Raw genomic sequence first — 21,463 nt, forward strand, 5'->3', positions numbered from 1 at the left:
GCATCCTCCACCCCCTTCTCCTCCCCACACCTCCCGCGCTCCCCCCCCCTTTCAGCGCCCTCACCCCCATTCTCACCCCCCTTTCTCCCCCCGCTCTCTCCCCTCCCCCCCCGTTCTCCCCCCTCCCCCCCGTTCTCCCCCTTCACCCCCGTTCTCAACCCTCACGCCATTCTACCCCCCCACCCCATTCTCCCCACCCCCTCCCCCCGCCTCACCCTGTTCTCCCCCCGGCTCACCTTGTTCTCCCCCCACCTCACCCCGTTCTCCCTTCGTTCTCCCCCGCCTCACCCCGTTCTCCCTGCGCCTCACCCCGTTCTTCCCGCGCCTCGCCCCGTTCTCCCCGCGCCTCACCCCGTTCTCCCCGCGCCTCGCCCCGTTCTCCCCGCGCCTCGCCCCGTTCTCCCCGCGCCTCGCCCCGTTCTCCCCGCGCCTCGCCCCGTTCTCCCCGCGCCTCGCCCCGTTCTCCCCGCGCCTCGCCCCGTTCTCCCCGCGCCTCGCCCCGTTCTCCCCCCGCCTCACCCCGTTCTCCCCCCGCCTCATCCTGTTCTCCGTCTGTTCTCCCCCCGCCTCACACTGTTCTCCCCCGCCTCATCCTGTTCTCCGTCTGTTCTCACCCCGTTCTCTCCCCGCCTCACCCCGTTCTCCCTCCGTGCTCCCCCCGCCTCACCCCATTCTCCCCCCCACCCCATTCTCCCCCCTCACCACATTCTCCCGCCCTCATCCCATACTGCGCCCCGTTCTCCCCCCGCCTCACCCCCATTCTCCCCCCGCCTCACCCCCATTCTCCCCCCGCCTCACATCCATTCTCCACCCGCCTCACCCCCATTCTCCCACTGCCTAACCCCGTTCTCCCACCGCCTAACCCCGTTCTCCCCCCGCCTCACCCCGTTCTCCCCTGCCTCACCCCATTCTCCCCTGCCTCACCCCATTGTTTCCCCCCTCTCACCCCATACTCCCCCTCTCACCACATTCTTCCCCCCTCTCACCACATTCTTCCCCCCCTCACCCCATTGTTCCCCCCGCTCACGCCATTGTTCCCCCGCTCACAGCTATTCTTCCCCCTCTCACCCCATTCTTCCCCCCTCACCCCATTCTTCCCCCCTCACCCCATTCTTTCCCATCTCACCCCATTGTTCCCCCCCTCACCCCATTGTTCCCCCCTCTCACCCCATTGTTCCCCCCTCTCACCCCGTTGTTCCCCCCTCTCACCCCATTCTCCCCCCCTCACTCCATTCTCCCCCCCTCACCCCATTCTCCCCCCTCTCAGCCCATTCTGCCCCCCTCTCAACCCATTCTCCCCCCTCAACCCATTCTCCCCCCCACCCCATTCTCCCCCCGCCTCACCCCCATTCTCCCCCCTCACCCTATTCTCCCCCCGCCTCACCCTGTTCTCCCCCGCCTCACCCCCATTTTCCCCCCCTCACCCTTGTCCCCTGTTCACCCCCCCGCCTCACCCCCGTTCTCCCTCCCGCCTCACCCCCGTTCTCCCCCACACCGCCTACTCCCCCCGTTCTCCCCCCTCAGCCCCGTTCTCACCCCTCATCCCCATTCTCCCCCCCTTGCCCCCATTCTCACCCCTTTCTCACCCCGTTCTCCCCCCCGCCTCACCCCGTTCTCACCCCACCTCACCCAATTCTTACCCCTCACTCTTCCCCCTCATTCTTCCCCCCCGCACCCCATTCTTCCCCCTCTCCCCCCCCTTACCCTTCTCCCCCCGTTCTCCCGCCGCCGCAACACGTTTCTTCTCCCCCCGGCTCACCCTGTTCTCCCCCCGCCTCACCCCGTTCTCCCTCCGTTCTCCCCACGCCTCACCCCATTCTCCCCCTGCCTCACCCCGTTCTCCCTCCGCCTCGCCCCGTTCTTCCTGCGCCTCGCCCCATTCTCCCCGCGCCTCACCCCGTTCTCCCCGCGCCTCACCCCGTTCTCCCCCCGCCTCATCCTGTTCTCCGTCTGTTCTCCCCCCGCCTCACACTGTTCTCCCCCGCCTCACCCCATTCTCCCCCCGCCTCACCCCGTTCTCCCTCCGTGCTCCCCCCGCCTCACCCCGTTCTCCCCCCCACCCCATTCTCCCCCCCCTCACCACATTCTCCCGCCCTCATCCCATACTGCCCCTCGTTCTCCCCCCGCCTCACCCCCATTCTCCCCCCGCCTCACATCCATTCTCCACCCGCCTCACCCCCATTCTCCCACCGCCTAACCCCGTTCTCCCACCGCCTAACCCCTTTCTCTCCCCGCCTCACCCCGTTCTCCCCTGCCTCACCCCGTTCTCCCCTGCCTCACCCCGTTCTCCCCTGCCTCACCCCATTGTTCCCCCCTCTCACCCCATACTGCCCCTCTCACCACATTGTTCCCCCCGCTCACACCATTGTTCCCCCGCTCACGCCATTGTTCCCCCGCTCTCCCCATTCTTCTCCCCTCACCCCATTCTTCCCCCCTCACCCCATTCTTCCCCATCTCACCCCATTCTTCCCCATCTCACCCCATTCTTCCCCATCTCACTCCATTGTTCCCCCCTCTCACCCCATGGTTCCCCCCCTCACCCCATTCTCCCCCCCCCCTCACTCCATTCTCCCCCCCCTCACCTCATTCTTCCCCCTCTCACCCCATTCTCCCCCCTCAACCCATTCTCCCCCCCACCCCATTCTCCCCTGCTTCACCCCCATTCTCCCCCCTCACCCTATTCTCTCCCTGCCTCACCCTGTTCTCCCCCGCCTCACCCCCATTTTCCCCCCTCACCCTTCTCCCCTGTTAACCCCCCGCCTCACCCCATTCTCCCTCCCGCCTCACCCCCATTCTCCCTCCCGCCTCACCCCCGTTCTCCCCCCCACCGCCTACTCCCCCCGTTCTCCCCCCTTCAGCCCCGTTCTCACCCCTCATCCCCATTCTCCCCCCCCTTGCCCCCATTCTCCCCCTTGCCCCCATTCTCACCCCTTGCCCCCATTCTCACCCCGTTCTCACCCCGCCTCACCCAATTCTTACCCCTCACTCTTCCCCCTCATTCTTGCCCCCCGCACCCCATTCTTCCCCCTCTCCCCACCACCCCCCACTACTTCTCCCCCCGCCTCACCCCGTTCTCCCCCCGGCTCACCCAGTTCTCCCCCCGGCTCATCCAGTTCTCCCCCCGGCTCACCCAGTTCTCCCCCCGCCTCACCCCGTTCTCCCTCCGTTCTCCCCACGCCTCACCCCATTCTCACCCCGTTCTCCCTCCGCCTCACCCCGTTCTCCCCCCACCTCACCGCGTTCTTCCCCCGCCTCACCGCGTTCACCCCCCACCTCACTGCGTTCTCCCCCCACCTCACCGCGTTCTCCCCCCACCTCACCGCGTTCTCCCCCCACCTCACCGCGTTCTCCCCCCACATCACCGTGTTCACCCCCGCCTTACAGCGCTCTCCCCCTGCCTCACCGTGTTCTCCTCCCGCCTCACCCCGTTCTCCCTCCGTTCTCCCCCGACTCACCCAATTCTTCCCCCTCACTCTTCCCCTTCACTCTTCCCCCTCATTCGTCCCCCCTCACCCTTCTCCCCCACTCTCCTCCCGCCTCACCGCCATCTCCCCCCCCATCGCGCCTCAACCCGTTTGCCCCCCCACCCGCTTCTCCACCCCACACCCCCCGCTCTCCCCCCTTTCACCGCCCTCACCCCCGTTCTCCCTCCTCACCCCCGTTCTCACCCTGCTTTCTCCCCCCCGTTCTCCCCCCGCTTTCCCACTTCACCCCCGTTCTCAACCCTCACCCCATTCTACCCCCCCCACCCCATTCTCCCCACGCCCTCCCCCTGCCTCACCCTGTTTTCCCCCCCAACCCCCTTCTCCCCCCGCCGGTTCTCCCTCGCCTCACCCCCGTTCTCCCCCCCACTGCCTTCTCCCACCTACTCCCCTGCTCTCCCCCCTTTCTCCCCCCTCACACCCGTTCTCCCCCCCACCGCCTTCTCCCACGTACTCCCCCGCTCTCCACCCTTCAACCCCATTCTCCCCCGGCCTCACCCCGTTCTCCTCCCCACTCACCCCGTTCTCCGCACGCCTCACCCCGTTTTCCACCCGCCTCACCCCGTTCTCCACGCGCCTTGCCCCGTTCTCCCCCACCTCACCCCGTTCTCCACCCGCCTCACCCCGTTCTCCCCGCGCCTTGCCCCGTTCTCCGCGCGCCTCGACCCGTTCTCCCCGCACCTCACCCCGTTCTCCCCGCGCCTCACCACGTTCTCCCCGCGCCTCACCCCGCTCTCCCCCCGCCTCAGCCCGCTCTCCCCCCACCTCACCCCGCTCTCCCCCGCCTCACCCCGCTCTCCCCACGCCTCACCCCGTTCTCCCCGTGCCTTACCCCGTTCTCCCCGCGCCTCACCCCGTTCTCCCCTGCCTCACCCCATTCTTCCCCCCTCTCACTCCATTCTCCCCCCCTCACCCCATTCTTCCCCCTCTCACCCCATTCTTCCCCCTCTCACCCCATTCTTCCCCCTCTCACCCCATTCTTCCCCCACTCACCCCATTCTCCCCCCAACTCCATTCTCCCCCCCTCACCACCATTCTCCCCCCGCCTCACCCCGTTCTCTCTCCGTTCACCCCCCACCTCACCCCGTTCTCAGCCCGCCTCACCCAATTCTTCCCCCTCATTCTTCCCCCCTCTCACCCCATTCTTCCCGCCTCTCACCCTTCGCGCCCCGTTCTCCCCCCGCCTCACCCCGTTCTCCCCCCGCCTCACCCCGTTCTCCCCTCGTCTCCTCCTGTTCTCCGTCTGTTCTCCCCCCCCCACCCCGTTCTCCCCCCCTCACCCCGTTCTCCCCCCCTCACCCCGTTCTCCCCCGCCTCACCCCGTTCTCCCTCCGTTCTCCCCCCGCCTCACCCCGTTCTCCCCCCGCCTCACCCCGTTCTCCCCCCGCCTCACCCCGTTCTCCCCCCGCCTCACCCCGTTCTCCACCCGCCTCACCCCGTTCTCCCCCGCCTCACCCCGTTCTCGCTCTGTTCTCCCCCCGTTCTACCTCCGTTCTCCCCCGCCTCACCCCGTTCTCCCTCGTTCTCCCCCGCCTCACCCCGTTCTCCCCCCCTCACCCCGTTCTCCCCCCCTCACCACATTCTCCCCCCCTCACCACATTCTCCCCCCCTCACCACATTCTCCCGCCCTCATCCCATACTGCCCCGTTCTCCCCCTGCCTCACCCCCATTCTCCCCCCGCCTCACATCCATTCCCCACCCACCTCACCCCCATTCTCCACCCGCCTCACCCCCATTCTCCCCCTCACCCCGTTCTCCCACCGTCTCACCCCATTCTCCCCCCGCCTCAGCCCGTTCTCCCCCCCACCCCATTATTCCCCCCTCTCACCCCATTGTTTCATCCATCTCCCCCTATTCTCCTGCCCTCACCCCATTGTTCCACCTCACCCCATTGTTCCCCCCTCTCACCCCATTGTTCCCCCTCTCACCCCATTCTTCCCCCCTCTCACCCCATTGTTCCCCCCTCTCACCCCATTCTTCCCCCTCTCACCCCATTCTTCCCCCTCTCACCCCATTGTTCCCCCCTCACCCCATTGTTCCCCCTCTCACCGCATTCTCCCCCCCCCACCCCATTCTCCCTCCCCACCCCATTCTCCCCCCCACCCCATTCTCCCCCCCACCCCATTCTCCCCCCCACCCCATTCTCCCCCCCACCCCATTCTCCCCCCCACCCCATTCTCTCCCCCACCCCATTCTCCCCCCACCCCATTCTCCCCCCGCACCCCATTCTCCCCCCCCACCCCATTCGCCCCCCACCCCATTCTCCCACCCACCCCATTCTCCCGCCCTCATCCCATACTGCCCCCGTTCTCCCCCCGCCTCACCCCGTTCTCCCCCCGCCTCACCCCGTTCTCCCCCCGCCTCACCCCGTTCTCCCCCCGGCTCACCCCGTTCGCCCTCCGTTCTCCCCCCGGCTCACTCCACTCTCCCTCCGTTCTCCCCGCGCCTCACCCCGTTCTCCCCGCGCCTCACCCCGTTCTCCCCGCGCCTCACCCCGTTCTCCCCGCGCCTCACCCCGTTCTCCCCCCGCCTCACCCCGTTCTCCCCGCGCCTCACCCCGTTCTCCCCGCGCCTCACCCCGTTCTCCCCGCGCCTCACCCCGTTCTCCCCCGACTCACCCAATTCTTTCCCCTCACTCTTCCCCTTCATTCTTCCCCCCTCACCCCATTCTTCCCCCTCTCCCCCCTCACCCTTCTCCCCCATTCTCCTCCCGCCTCACCGCCATTCTCCCCCCCCACCCCGCCTCACCCCATTCTCCCCCCCACCCCGTTCTCCCCCCTACACACCCCCACTCTCCCCCGGCTCTCCCCCCTCCCCCTGTTCTCCCCCTTCACCCCGTTCTCACCCCGCACCCCATACTACCACCCCACCCCATTCTCCCCACGCCCTCCCCCCGCCTCTCCCCGTTCTGCCCCCGCCTCAATCCCGTTCTCCCCCCCACCTCACCCCATTCTCAGCCCCGCCTCAACACGTTCTAGCCCCCACCCCCTTCTCCCACCTACTCCCCCCGCTCTACACCCTTCAACCCCGTTCTCCCCCCCCATTCTCCCCCCTCACCCCCATTCTCTCCCCTCACCCCCATTCTCTCCCCCTCACCCCCATCCTCCCCCTTTCTCCCCCTGTTCTCCCCCCTTCAACCCCATTCTCCCCCCACCTCACCCCGTTCTCCCCCCGCATCACCCCGTTCTCCCCCCGCCTCACCCCGTTCTCCCCCCAGTGCCTACTCCCCCCACTCTCCCCTCTTCTCCCCCTTCACCCCCGTTCTCCCCCCTCATCCCCATTCTCCCTCCTCACACAATTCTTCCCCCTCACTCTTTCCCCCTCATTCTTCTCCCCTCTCCCCCCTCACCCTTCTCCCCCTGTTCTCCCCCCGCCTCACCATTTTCTCACCCCGCCTCACCCCGTTCTCCCCCCGCCTCACCCCGTTCTCCCCCCGCCCCACCCCGTTCGCCCTCCGTTCTCCCCCCGGCTCACCCCATTCTCCCTCCGTTCTCTCCGCGCCTCACCCCATTCTCCCCGCGCCTCACCCCATTCTCCCCGCGCCTCACCCCGTTCTGCCCGCGCCTCACCCCATTCTCACCCGCCTCACCCCGTTCTCCCCCCGTCTCACCCCGTTCTCCCCCCGTCTCACCCCGTTCTCCCCGCGCTTCACCCCGTTCTCCCCCGACTCACCCAATTCTTCCCCCTCACTCTTCCCCTTCATTCTTCCCCCCCTCACCCCATTCTTCCCCCTCTCCCCCCTCACCCTTCTCCCCCATTCCCCTCCCGCCTCACCGCCATTCTCCCCCCTACCCCGCCTCACCCCGTTCTCCCCCCAACCCCGTTCTCCCCCCTACACACTCCCGCTCTCCCCCCTTTCTCCGCCCTACCCCCATTCTATCCCCCTCACCCCTGTTCTCACCCCGCTTTCTCCCACCCCCCCGTTCTCCCCCGGCTCTCCCCCCTCCCCCCGTTCTCCCCCTTCACCCCCGTTCTCACCCCGCACCCCATACTACCACCTCACCCCATTCTCCCCACGCCCTCCCCCTGCCTCTCCCCGTTCTGCCCCCGCCTCAATCGCGTTCTCCCCCCCACCTCACCCCGTTCTCAGCCCCGCCTCAACACGTTCTACCCCCCCACCCCCTTCTCCCACCTACTCCCCCCGCTCTACACCCTTCAACCCCGTTCTCCCCCCCCATTCTCCCCCCTCACCCCCATTCTCTCCCCTCACCCCCATTCTCTCCCCCTCACCCCCATCCTCCCCCTTTCTCCCCCCGTTCTCCCCCCTTCAACCCCATTCTCCCCCCACCTCACCCCGTTCTCCCCCCGCCTCACCCCGTTCTCCCCCCGCCTCACCCCGTTCTCCCCGTGCTCCCCCCGCCTCACCCCGTGCTCCCCCCGCCTCACCCCGTGCTCCCCCCGCCTCACCCCGTTCTCCCCGTGCTCCCCCCGCCTCACCCCGTGCTCCCCCCGCGTCACCCCGTTTTCCCCCCGCCTCACCCCGTTCTCCCCGTGCTCCCCCCGCCTCACCCCGTACTCCCCCCGCCTCACCCTGTGCTCCCCCCGCCTCACCCCGCCTCTCCTCGTTCTCCCCCCGCCTCACCCCGTTCTCAGCCCCGCCTCAACACGTTCTCCCCCCACCCCCTTCTCCCCCCCCGTTCTCCCCGGCCTCACCCCCGTCCTCCCCCCACCCCCTTCTCTCACCTACTCCCCCCGTTCTCCCCCCTCAACCCCGTTCTCCCCCCTCAACCCCGTTCTCCTGCCTCACCCCCATTCTCTCCCCCTCACCCCCATTCTCTCCCCCTCACCCCCATTCTCCCCCCTTTCTCCCCCCGTTCTCCCCCCTCACACCCGTTCTCCCCCCCACCGCCTTTTCCCACCCTCTCCCCCCTTCAACCCCGTTCTCCCCCTGCCTCACCCCGTTCTCCCCCCGCCTCATCCCGTTCTCCCCCGCATTACCGCGTTCTCCCCCCTCCTCACCCTGTTCTCCACCCACGCATCCCATTCTCCATCTGTTCTCCCACCGCCTCACCCCGTTCTCCCCCGCCTCACCCCGTTCTCCCTCCATTTTCCCCCCGCCTCACCCCGTTCTCCCCCCCTCACCCCATTCTCCTGCCCTCATCCCATACTGCCCCCGTTCTCCCCCCGCCTCACCCCCATTCTCCCCCGCCTCACATCCATTCCCCACCCGCCTCACTCCCATTCTCCCTCCTCACCCCGTTCTCTCACCGCCTCACCCCATTCTCCCCCCACCTCACCCCGTTCTCCCCCTCACCCCATTATTCCCCCCTCTCACCCCATTGTTCCTCCTCTCACCCCATTGTTCCTCCTCTCACCCCATTGTTCCCCCTCTCACCCCAGTTCTCCCCCCTGACCCCCGTTCTCCCCCCTCACACCCGTTCTCCCCCCCACCGCCTTTTCCCACCCTCTCCCCCCTTCAACCCCGTTCTCCCCCTGCCTCACCCCGTTCTCCCCCGCATTACCGCGTTCTCCCCCCTCCTCACCCTGTTCTCCTCCCACCTCATCCCGTTCTCCATCTGTTCTCCCACCGCCTCACCCCGTTCTCCCCCGCCTCACCCCGTTCTCCCTCCGTTCTCTCCCCGCCTCACCCCGTTCTCCACCCGCCTCACCCTGTTCTCCACCCGCCTCACCCTGTTCTCCACCCGCCTCACCCTGTTCTCCCCCGCCTCACCCCGTTCTCCCTCCGCCTCACCCCGTTCTCCCTCTGTTCTCCCCCCCCGTTCTCCCTCCGCCTCACCCTGTTCTCCCCGCCTCACCCCGTTCTCTCTCTGTTCTCCCCCCGTTCTACCTCCGTTCTCCCCGCCTCACCCTCTTCTCCCTCCATTCTCCCCCCGCCTCACCCCGTTCTCCCCCCGCCTCACATCCATTCCCCACCTGCCTCACTCCCATTCTCCCTCCTCACCCCGTTCTCTCACCGCCTCACCCCATTCTCCCCCCACCTCACCCCATTCTCCCCCCTCACCCCATTATTCCCCCCCTCACCCCATTGTTCCTCCTCTCACCCCATTGTTCCTCCTCTCACCCCATTGTTTCCCCCTCACCCCATTGTTCCCCCTCTCACCCCATTGTTCCCCCTCTCACCCCATTGTTCCCCCCTCTCACCCCATTGTTCCCCCTCTCACCCCATTGTTCCCCCTCTCACCCCATTGTTCCCCCATCTCATCCCATTGTTCCCCCCTCTCACCCCATTCTTCCCCCTCTCACCCCATTCTTCCCCCTCTCACCCCATTCTTCCCCCCCTCACCCCATTCTTCCCCCCCTCACCCCATTCTTCCCCCTTTCACCCCATTGTTCCCCCCTCTCACCCCATTCTTCCCCCCACCCCATTCTCCCCCCACCCCATTCTCCCCCCCACCCCATTCTCCCCCCCACCCCATTCTCCCCCCACCCCATTCTCCCCCCCCGACCCCATTCTCCCCCCCGACCCCATTCTCCCCCCCGACCCCATTCTCCCCCCCGACCCCATTCTCCCCCCCCGACCCCATTCTCCCCCCGACCCCATTCTCCCCCCGACCCCATTCTCCCCCCGACCCCATTCTCCCCCCCCACCCCATTCTCCCCCCCACCCCATTCTCCCCCCCACCCCATTCTCCCCCCCACCCCATTCTACCCCCCACCCCATTCTACCCCCCACCCCATTCTTCCCCCCCACCCCATTCTCCCGCCCTCATCCCATACTGCCCACATTCTCCCGCCGCATCACCCCCGTTTTCCCCCAAACTCCCCTCTTCTCCCCCCTTCACCCCCTTTCTCCCCCCCGTTCTCCCCCCTCATCCCCATTCTCCCCCCCCTCACCCCCATTGTCCCCCCTTTCTCCCCCCCGTTCTCAGCCCGCCTCACCCAATTCTTCCCCCTCATTCTTCCCCCCTCTCCCCCCCCCTTCCTCCTCCCCCTGTTCTCCCCCCGCCTCACCACTTTCTCCCCCCGCCTCACCACTTTCTCCCCCCGCCTCACCACTTTCTCCCCCCGCCTCACCCCGTTCTCCGCCCGGCTCACCCCGTTCGCCCTCCGTTCTCCCCCCACCTCCCCCTGTTCTCCCCCCGCCTCACCACTTTCTCCCCCCGCCTCACCCCGTTCTCCGCCCAGCTCACCCCGTTCGCCCTCCGTTCTCCACCCACCTCACCCCGTTCTCCCTCCGTTCTCCCTGCGCCTCACCCCGTTCTCCCCGCGCCTCACCCCGTTCTCCCCGCGCCTCACCCCGTTCTCCCCGCGCCTCACCCCGTTCTCCCCGCGCCTCACCCCGTTCTCCCTCCGCCTCACCCCGTTCTCCCCGCGCCTCACCCCGTTCTCCCCGAGCCTCACCCCGTTCTCCCCGCGCCTCACCCCGTTCTCCCCGCGCCTCACCCCGTTCTCCCCGCGCCTCACCCCGTTCTCCCCGCGCCTCACCCCGTTCTCCCCGCGCCTCACCCCGTTGTCCCCCCGCCTCACCCCGTTGTCCCCCCGCCTCACCCCGTTGTCCCCCCGCCTCACCCCGTTCTCCCTCCGTTCTCCCCCCGTTCTCTCCCCGTCTCACCCCGTTCTCCCCGCGCCTCACCCTGTTCTCCCCAACCTCACCCCGTTCTCCCTCCGTTCTCCCCCCGCCTCACCCCGTTCTGCCCCCGCCTCACCCTGTTCTGCCCCCGCCTCACCCCGTTCTCCCTCCGCCTCACCCCTTTCTTCCTCCGCCTCACCCCGTTCTCCCTCCACCTCACCCCGTTCTCCCCGCGCCTCAACCTGTTCTCCCCCCCCACCACCTACTCCCCCCACTCTCCCCCTTTCTCCCCCCTTACCCCCGTTCTCCCCCCTCATCCCATTCTGCCCCCCCAACCCGTTCTCCCCGTGCCTCACCCCGTTCTCCCCCCGCCTCACCCCGTTCTCACCCTGTTCATCCCCCCGCCTCACCCTGTTCATCCCCCCGGCTCACCCCGTTCTCCCCACGTCTCACCCCGTTCTCCCCACGTCTCACCCCGTTCTCCCCCCACCTCACCCCGTTCTCCCCCCACCTCACCCCGTTCTCCCCCCACCTCACCCCGTTCTCAGCCCGCCTCACCCAATTCTTCCCCCTCACTCTTCCCCCTCATTCTTGCCCCCCTCACCCCATTCTTCCCCCCTCTGCCCCCTCACCCTTCTCCCCCGTTCTCCCCCCGCCTCACCCCGTTCTCCCCCCGCCTCACCCCGTTCTCCCCCCGCCTCACCCCGTTGTCCCCCCGCCTCACCCCGTTGTCCCCCCGCCTCACCCCGTTCTCCCTCCGTTCTCCCCCCGTTCTCTCCCCGTCTCACCCCGTTCTCCCCGCGCCTCACCCCGTTCTCCCCAACCTCACCCTGTTCTCCCTCCGTTCTGCCCCCGCCTCACCCCGTTCTGCCCCCGCCTCACCCCGTTCTGCCCCCGCCTCACCCCGTTCTCCCTCCGCCTCACCCCTTTCTTCCGCCTCACCCCGTTCTCCCTCCACCTCACCCCGTTCTCCCCGCGCCTCAACCTGTTCTCCCCCCCCACCACCTACTCCCCCCACTCTCCCCCTTTCTCCCCCTTTACCCCCGTTCTCCCCCCTCATCCCATTCTGCCCCCCCAACCCGTTCTCCCCGTGCCTCACCCCGTTCTCCCCCCGCCTCACCCCGTTCTCACCCAGTTCTCCCCCCGCCTCACCCTGTTCATCCCCCCGGCTCACCCCGTTCTCCCCCCGGCTCACCCCATTCTCCCCACGTCTCACCCCGTTCTCCCCCCACCTCACCCCGTTCTCCCTCCGTTCTCCCCCCGCCTCACCCCGTTCTCAGCCCGCCTCACCCAATTCTTCCCCCTCACTCTTCCCCCTCATTCTTGCCCCCCTCACCCCATTCTTCCCCCCTCTGCCCCCTCACCCTTCTCCCCCGTTCTCCCCCCGCCTCACCCCGTTCTCCCCCCGCCTCACCCCGTTCTCCCCCCGCCTCACCCCGTTCTCCCTCCGTTCTCAGCCCGCCTCACCCAATTCTTCCCCCTCACTCTTCCCCCTCATTCTTCCCCCCCTCACCCCATTCTTCCCCCCTCTGCCCCCTCACCCTTCTCCCCCCGTTCTCCCCCCACCTCACCCCGTTCTCCCCCCGCCTCACCCAATTCTTCCCACTCACTCTTCCCCTTCACTCTTCCCCCTCATTCTTCCACCCTCTCACCCCATTGTTCCCCTTCTCCCCCATTCTCCTCCCGCCTCACCGCCATTCTGGCCCCACCCCGCCTTACCCCATTCTCCCCCCACCCCCTTCTCGACCCTACACCCCCCCGCTCCTCCCCTTTCTCCGCCATCACCCCCGTTCTCACCCCCCTTTCTCCCCCCTCTCCCCCGTTCTCCCCCATCACCCCCGTTCTCACCCCTCTCCCCATTCTACCCCCCCCACCCCATTCTCCCCCGCCTCACCCCGTTCACCCCCCCGTTCTCCCCCCGCCTCATCCTGTTCTTCCCCCGTTCTCCCCGCGCCTCACCCCGTTCTGCCCCCCAACCCCTTCTCCCCCGCGGTTCTCTCCCACCTCACCCGCCTACTCCCCCCACTCTCCCTCCTTTCTCCCCCCGTCTCACCCCGTTCTCCCCCCGCCTCACCCCGTTCTCCCCCCGCCTCACCCCGTTCTCCCCCCGCCTCACCCCGTTCTCCCCCCGGCTCACCCCGTTCTCCCCCCGCCTCACCCCGTTCTCCCCCCGCCTCACCCCGTTCTCCCCCCGCCTCACCCCGTTCTCCCCCCGCCTCACCCCGCTCTCCCCCCACCTCACCCCGTTCTCCCCCCGCCTCACCCCGTTCTCCCCCCGCCTCACCCCGTTCTCCCCCCACCTCACACCGTTCTCCCCCCGCCTCACCCCGTTCTCCCCCCACCTCACACCGTTCTCCCCCCGTTCTCCCCCTCTTCCCCCCTCCTCCCCTCTTCCCCCTCACCTCCTCCTCCCCCTCTTCCCCCCTCACGCCCTCTTCCCCCCTCACCCCCTCTTCCCCGTACCCCTTTTCCCCCCACCCCTCCTCTCCCTCATCCCTCTTCCCCTCACCCCCTCTTCCCCTCACCCCTCCTCCCCCTCACCTCCTCTTCCCCCCGCACCCCCTCCTCCCTCCTCACCCCCTCCTCCCTCAACCGCTCCCCTCACCCCCCTCCTCACCCCCTCCCCCCTCCTCCCTCAACCGCTCCCCTCACCCCCTCACCCCCTCCTCACCCCCCCTCCTCTGCCCTGCCCCCTCCCCCCTCACCCCCCCTCATCCCCCCTCACCCCTTATCCCCCCACCCCTTCTCTCCCCTACTCCCCCTCACCCCGTTCTCCCCCCTTACCCCCGTTCTCCTCCCTCACCCCCATTCTCCCCCCCTCACCCCCGTTCTCCCCCCCACCCCATTCTCCCCCCCACCCCATTCTCCCTCTGTTCTCCACCCGCCTCACCCCCCTCACCCCATTCTCCGCCCACCTCACCCCGTTCTCCGCCCGCCTCACCCCGTTCTCTGCCCACCTCACCTCGTTCTCCCCCCGCCGCACACCATCCTCACCCCCGCCACACCATTCTGCCCCCTACCCCCCCATCCTCCCCCCTACATCCCCATTCTCCCCCCTACCCCCCCATTCCCCTCATTCTGCCCCCTCACTCCTTCCCCTTCTCACCCCGTTCTTCCCCCCTCACCCCGTTCTTCCCCCTCTCACCTCCACCTCCCCCTTAGCCCCTCCTCCCCCTCACCCCATTCTCATCCACACCCCATTCTGCCCCCTCACACCATGCTCCCTCCCCTCAGCCCATTCTCCCCCCTCCTCCCCCCTCACCCCCTCACCCCCTCCTCCCCTCTTCCCCTTCTCCCCCTCTTCCCCCCTCCTCCCCCCTCACCCCCTCCTCCCCTCTTCTCCTCCCTCCATCTCTCCCCCCTGTTCCCACCTCCCCCTACCCCTCCCTGGTTCCCATGGCCCCCCTACCCCGCCGCCCCCTCTCAGCTTCCATCACCCTACTCCACCATCCTGCCAGGCTACGCACCCCCCCCTTCACCCTCCACAACTTCTTACCCACCCCCCACCCCCGACCCAGCTCCTCACCCCACCCCGCCACCTACCCCAGCCATAGTATACCGAGGGGTTGGAAAGCATGCAACATCCCCTGTGATGTCTGCACAAGACAATGTTTGGGCTGATAAGCAACAAGTAACATTTGTGCCACACAAGTGTCAGGCAATGGCCAGCTCCAAGAGAGAATCTGACATTCATTGGCATTACATCGCTGAAACCCCACTATCAACGTCCTGGGGGTTACCGTTGACCAGAAACTGAACTGGACTAGCCATATAAATGCTGTGGCTATAAGTGCAGTTCAGAGGTTGGGAATTCTGAGGCAAGTAACTCACCACCCGACTCTCCAAAAACCTGTCCCCCATCTACAAGGCACAAGTCAGAAGTGTAATGGAATACTCTCCCCTTGATGAATAAGTGCCACTCCAACAGCTCAAGAAGCTCGACACAATCCAGTACAAGGCAGGCGGTTTGATCAGTACCCCAATCCAACAAGTTAAACATTCACTCCCTCCACCACAGTAGTTTGTGCTATATACAAGATCCACTGCAGGAACTCGCCAAAACTCCTTCAACAGCACCTTCCAAACTTGGAACTATATCACCATTCCTTCACTGTCACTGGTCTCAAATCCTGGGACTACTTTCCCAGCAGCACTGTGGGTGTAACTTATTATGTTAATGGCGCTTTAGTTGTGCAACAACAACTTTTATTTATAATGTAGAAAAGGCCATAGGGAAAGCTGACATAGGTCTTTTGAATGGAAAGATATCATCATTAATAATATGTTTTAATGGTTTACAACATAAGAGTACAATGATTTTTGTTCTGTGTACCTTTTAAATATTCCCATAGTATTTGCATATCTGTCCCTTTATGTATTACGTTCTTTTGTTAATTTGGATAATTCTGCCACACAAACTATTTTCTATAAATGCCCTGTCCCATTGTTCATATGGATATAGAAGGTTTCATGATACTTTCCAAAGTATTATTCGAGTTCTCTGTGTCCTATCCGTGTCTCTCCCCCCTCCAAGGACTGTGGCAGTTCAAGAAGACGGCTCACCACCATCTTCTCATGGGCAATAAAAATGCTACCTAAGCCAGCAATGCCCACATTCCATGAAAGAATAACAAAAAAAACTGCCAAAAACAGATTAATTGGTCTTTCATCTGACTTGCTGTTTGTGGGGCTATGCCTGCTTAACAACTACACTTCAAGAGTAACTAATTGACTGTGAAGTGCTTTGAGATGTATGTGATAAGATGCTTCATAAATACAAATTCTTTACTAAAAATTTTGAAAGAATCAATAGTTAAAACTTAGCATGAAACAATGGGAAGTCTACACTTTGAAATTAATTTATATTTTCCTGTGTTTTAAGATAATTTCCAGCAAATTTGGTATCATGTTCATAATATATACAGTTCAGGCTGACATTGCATTCAGTTTGAATATATCACCAAACTCTATCGGATTCAAAAATTAATGAGATTTATGTTTCTTTTTCACTTGTACTCCAGTATGCATTCAGGTTCTTGCATTTGGCTATACTTTATTTTTGTTGTGTTCTCTAATATTCTGCCTCAGATCTTTTGGAGAATGTAATATTACTAAAAAAAGTTAGTAAAATGATATCAGCATCCTATATATTATGAAATCTCCCCAGACTGGATCAAAAGATTGTATTATGGTGGGCCATTGTTTCCTGTTCAATGAAACCTGTCATTAGTTCAAGATAACATTCCATGGCTGCCCATTTTTGAGCCTTAAGAGACTGCGTAGCACCTGAAAATGGGCACTACGTGACCCAATTTCTAGGGTTCAGCATACAAAAGGTTGGGAATGACAAAAGCTTATGAAAATAAGCACCAGTAAATGAAATTAAAAAGAATAAATGCTGCAGGAAATAAAACCCTTGAGTAGGTATCAATAGCATGATTGTTCTTTATAATAATTGCAGTGACATTCCCCTTGATAGATTTCTTCCTTCTTAACTGTTGACCATCTGTATTTGGACAGGATACACGTTCTCTGGCTTCAGTATTTGCTACACTTAAACGAGCTTCGGTGTAGTCTGACAGGTCCAGCTGGCTATCATGGTAGCAGCCATCAAAAGCCATGTTTTGCGTCTGATTCAACCTAAAGGAATCTGAAAACTGAAAAACAAAAGCGCTTTTGTGATTATCACTAGTACTGAGATAGCTGCATAAAATTAAATTGACTGTTAGAGCCCAATTTTAACTCTAAGTGAGTGGGTTTTGAATGGGTTAAAATTGGGCCCTGTATAAAATTCAATAGTTCTTAAAAAAAAACCTTCTTATTTGCAAACCTATTTACTATAATGTAATTTATTAAGTGCATCTTCAACTCTGTAAAATCAAGTTAATCTACTTTCAAATAATTTCAGTTTTATTTAAAATCAACTCCTTTCTTCCTTTCAATATAACAATAGAGTAATGCCCTCTGAGAGGAAATTCTTCCTCATCTCCATTTTAAATGGAGACATTTTATTTTAAACTATGTCCCCTAGTTCTGGATTTCCCCCATGAGAAAAAAACATAATCTCAGCATCTACCTGTCAAGCCCTCAGAATCTTGTACATTTCAATAAAATCAACTTTCATTCTTCTAAATTCCAAAGGGTTTAGGCCCAGCCTGCTCAACCTTTCCTCCTCAGACAATCCTTTCATCCCAGGAATCAGCCCAGTGAACCTTCTCTAAACTACTTCATGCCGCCACATTTATTTCAAATGTCTTTTGATGCTCCCAGCCATTTCTTTTGCCCAAATAGCCTTTAGGAAGGCTCACATATATCTTCGAAATATCTATAGCCCTTTTAAAGGCCCACAACCTTTATGCCCCCATCATATGTGGTCTTTATGTTTGTGCAATCGTTGCTTGGAGTCAGCAGCAGGCACAATATAAGCTGACATGCCACTTATAATTTGACTGATCTGGACGTTTTTATGGGATAAACATTCTGCCAATCTGAGTAATTGGCTGCAATCAACTGCAACACACATACAGCTGAAAAATCCATGCTCATTTCTCTCATTGGAGCAGAAATGCAGTTCATGAAGTAATCATTTGTGCCATTAAACAGGGGTGAAATTCTGTCAAGTTTCTGACAACTATGTTATAATCACAGATGGAGTGTAACAGGAATCAACGTGACTCTCACTGAAGCTACAGTATTACAGTAGGAGAACCCTGCAGAAATTCATCCCTATTGCATCTTGCGTGCTACATAGCTCATAAACAGTAAAACATTCATAATTTTATTTTCCACATCCAATGACAGTATTGAATTAATGTTAAAAATTTGCTACCAAAAATTATATCCACATTAAGGTTACTTTTCTTTGGAAAACTGCTGCACAGGTGCTTTGGAATTCAGTGGAATCTTTAAAGATCATTTCAAATAAGATCATTTTGTTCAGAAACTAAATTTTTAGACAGTCTTGCATGCAGATTCCCTGACAAAATAGTCTCTCTGACATTGTGTGTATCAATTCTCCTTGGATGAGTTGGACTATTCCAGATCTGTGCTGCCACCAGCTGCAGACCTGCTGTCCTATATGATGCAGGCCTGCTCTAGATCCACATTCCTCCAATTATAATGATGATTATTCCAAATGCAGATTTAACCATAAAATGCAGCAAATGTCATGTTCAAACTTCCTTGTCCCATCCTCACTACTGTAACTAACTCTCTCCAACTCCCAAAAAGCAAAGTCTCATTCTCCTTGGCTCCCATGACTTCTAAGTCGTTTTACTTGACTCTAGCAACACTTGCCACTTCTCTTTCCTATGTCCAGGCTCACTGCCTCCCTTTCGTGGACCCGATGCTCTTACATGGTCCTACTCTCACTGCTGTTCTTCCCTGTTCTCCTGTGACTCTGGCTAATCTTAACTGATTCAATTCTGCAGCTTGAAAAGTTCTGCTTTTAATGCTGCTTTTGGCTGATTTATCCGTAAATAGTAGCACTGAGTGCAACCTATTCTAAGAGAATAATGCGAAATTGGTTAAAGAAGAAATAATTTACCTTAGTTGCATTAAATTATAATAGCCATTTGTAAGCTGATATATTGATGATGCTTTTCATTTGAAAGCAAATAAGGACTTAATTAACAAGGGTGGGGGAAATTTCCTGTTGAATTTTATAGAAGAAAATTAGTTTCCGATGTAAATATTAATGTTGAATGGAATGTGCAGAGCTCTATTAGTTTTTGCATTTTGTTGTGAATGTAGATGTTGCCATTGTGAGAACGATACTGTGATATATTAAAATTGTTACAGTCGCAATTTCAGCACATTGGAATGCAGGTACTGCATAACGAAAAACTCTACATAATTTATGAAGTGAACCTTTAAAGAACTCTCAATCTCTATTTTGTATACACATTTTTTGAAATTAACAATGTTTAGTCATCTTACCTTCTCTCTCTGTTTCATTTTTTTCCTTTCTTCTACAGTGGTTAGATAGTTTACAGCCGCATATTCAATTATAGAAAGGAATACAAAGAGAAAGCTGACCCAGAGGTAGATATCCACAGCTTTAACGTAAGATACTCGAGGCATAGATGCATTCACTCCAGTTATAATTGTTGACATTGTCAGAATAATTGTTATTCCTTTCAGTGGAAAGAAATAGATGTAAGTATTGTTGATGGTATGAGACAGACAGTAGTTATAAGAACTTGGGCCCTTAATTCTAATCTGGATCACCCATCTATGGCCAGAATTCCCAATTCTACTGAGACTTTGCCCCTTTTTTTGACCAATCCACGATGGTAGCAGTGAAACAGTTCTAAGCACTGTCACCAGCAGCAACTTAGAAGGAATGCAACCTTGAATCCTGTGTGACCAGCACCAGTGCTATTAGAAGTATACAATCTCAACAAGTTCAAGCAAAAGCTTTCAGGGATCAACGAAGTATAACATTTTCAGAAAGCATTTTAATGGGCTTTTTCGGAAGGAGTGCACCGAACCAAACTAAAGTTAAAACATGATGTTAACTTAAATGCAGGCAGTTCAGAATTATGCACTAATATCAAAAGTCAGATGATGCAGTTTGGATAGAAAAGCATGGAATTTCATCAATGCCACTTACATCAAAATTGGCACAGGTTTTTGTATTGATGTTGCCAATTGGACCTTACAGCCATATCTCCTGCGGTGCATATGTAACAGAATAAATGACACAAGAACAGTGTCACCAATAGAGATAATTGTGTGTGGGCTGCTTACTTCTGCTTTGAGGCCTCACTCTCACAGAGCTCTTGCCTCTGCTGCTTCTCTTCCTCTTCCATTATTATGCAGTACAGGAGTACAGCCATTGGGAAAACCATTCCCGATGCTTGGTCCTTCTCCGCATCGGGGAGCAGGGTTGTGGTAGGAGCATAAATCCAAAAAAGCTTTGTGTCACTGAGACTGACAGCACTTTGATTAAAAGTGGCGCAGATCTCAGAAATACAAAATTAATCACAAATAAAATGGCTATCAAATTTCAGAAATCTCAGTTACACTGATGCCCAAGTTACATGCCCTAGTGACCTTGGGCATGCTGCACCTAAACATACAGGTGTAAATCTACACTAGCACCTAACTAGCATAAATGCAGGAAACTTAATGATCTGTTCCTTTGCATGGAACAAAGCCAAATAATGAGCAGCAAAGAGTTTCAGGGAATGTGTCACAAAAGTAGCACAAAAGCTTGAGGAGACACACGTATATCTCCTCTTTATTTCTAAGATCCTCTCAATATGTCATGATCCCCATTCCAGACATAAACTTCCAACATTAAACTGATTTCCATTCTCTTACTCTTCCAATAATGTTAAGAAATATTCATAGGAGGTGAAGCAATTCCAATTATTTGAAACCAGATGAATATAGGGAGCAGATTTGATCCAGATTCTGGAGAATGTAAGCATACAGGACAAAAGTGTTTATAATTTGGTACTAACTAGCACTTAATTGTCCATCCCATTAATTGTGATAAATGGGAAAATTGGCACCAGCGCTGTAGAAAGTCCCCTTGTGAGGTTAAGGTCTAGGCACAATAGTGTGCTTTTCATCTAATGTAAGAGTACCTCATGCTGACATTGGCCATTTTGCTATCACTCACTTTGATAAACACAAGTTAAAACATAAGGAAAGCAAAAATAAGTTACCCAGTGAAACTCGAGCTGGGACTGCTCTTCTGTCAATCCAGAAGGAAACCCAAGATAGCATGACCATTAACATGGTTGGAAAGTAGGTTTGTAAAAGAAAAAAGAAAATGTGCCTCCTTAGGATGAAATTAATAAACAATCTGTTGTACCAACCTGAGGAAAAAAGAAAAGTTACAATTTTGGTAAAATATCCTCTCATGGCCTATCATGACTAACCTTCTACCTCAACTACACTGTTCCACCCTCTCCTTACATCTCTTGATTCTCTTAGTGCCCAAAAATCTATTGATATCAGCCTTCAGCATACTCAATGGGTGGGCAGCCAGTGCCTTCTGAAATAGGGAATTCCAAAGATTCATAACCCGCTGAGTGAAGAAATTTCTCCTAGTCTCAATCCAAAATAGCTAACCCCTTGGTCTGAGGCCCCTAGTTCTAGACTCACCAGCCAGGGGAAACAATTTGTCAGCTGTCAAGCCCTCTAAGAATTTTTTATATTTCAATGAGATCACTTTTCATTCTTCTAAATTTCAGAGAATATAGGGCTATTCTATTCAATCTCTCCTCAAAAGATAGCTGCCTCATCCCAAGAATCACTCCAGAGAACCTCTGTTTCACCCTTATAAGGCAAGTGTTTTCTTCCTTAGGTAAGGAGACCCACCCAACACAGAGAAACCACCAGATGTGGTTTCATCGAAGTCCTATATAATTGCAGCATGACCTCTTTACTGTCATAATCTAACCCCCTTGCAATAAAGGCTAACATTGTATTCACCTTCCTAATTCCTCCTGTACCTGCATGTTAGCTTTCTATGATTTGTGCAGGAGGACTCATA

At 58.6% G+C, this 21,463-nt stretch overlaps 1 protein-coding gene across 1 annotated transcript in view; it reads right to left on the reverse strand.

Annotated features, from left to right (window-relative positions):
- Positions 1-16,307: 16,307 nt before the first annotated feature.
- Positions 16,308-21,463, reverse strand: part of LOC121290383 (gamma-aminobutyric acid receptor subunit rho-3-like) — a 28,262-nt gene continuing 23,106 nt past the window's right edge. The window contains exons 6-8 of the mRNA XM_041210787.1: positions 20,631-20,783; positions 18,892-19,088; positions 16,308-16,610 (exon numbers count right to left, since the gene is read on the reverse strand). Coding sequence (XP_041066721.1) covers positions 16,308-16,610; positions 18,892-19,088; positions 20,631-20,783 — 653 coding nt within the window. The remainder of the gene's footprint in view (positions 16,611-18,891; positions 19,089-20,630; positions 20,784-21,463) is intronic.

Source organism: Carcharodon carcharias, chromosome 18, assembly GCF_017639515.1.
Source record: "Carcharodon carcharias isolate sCarCar2 chromosome 18, sCarCar2.pri, whole genome shotgun sequence".
In the NCBI taxonomy this organism is placed as follows: domain Eukaryota; kingdom Metazoa; phylum Chordata; class Chondrichthyes; order Lamniformes; family Lamnidae; genus Carcharodon; species Carcharodon carcharias.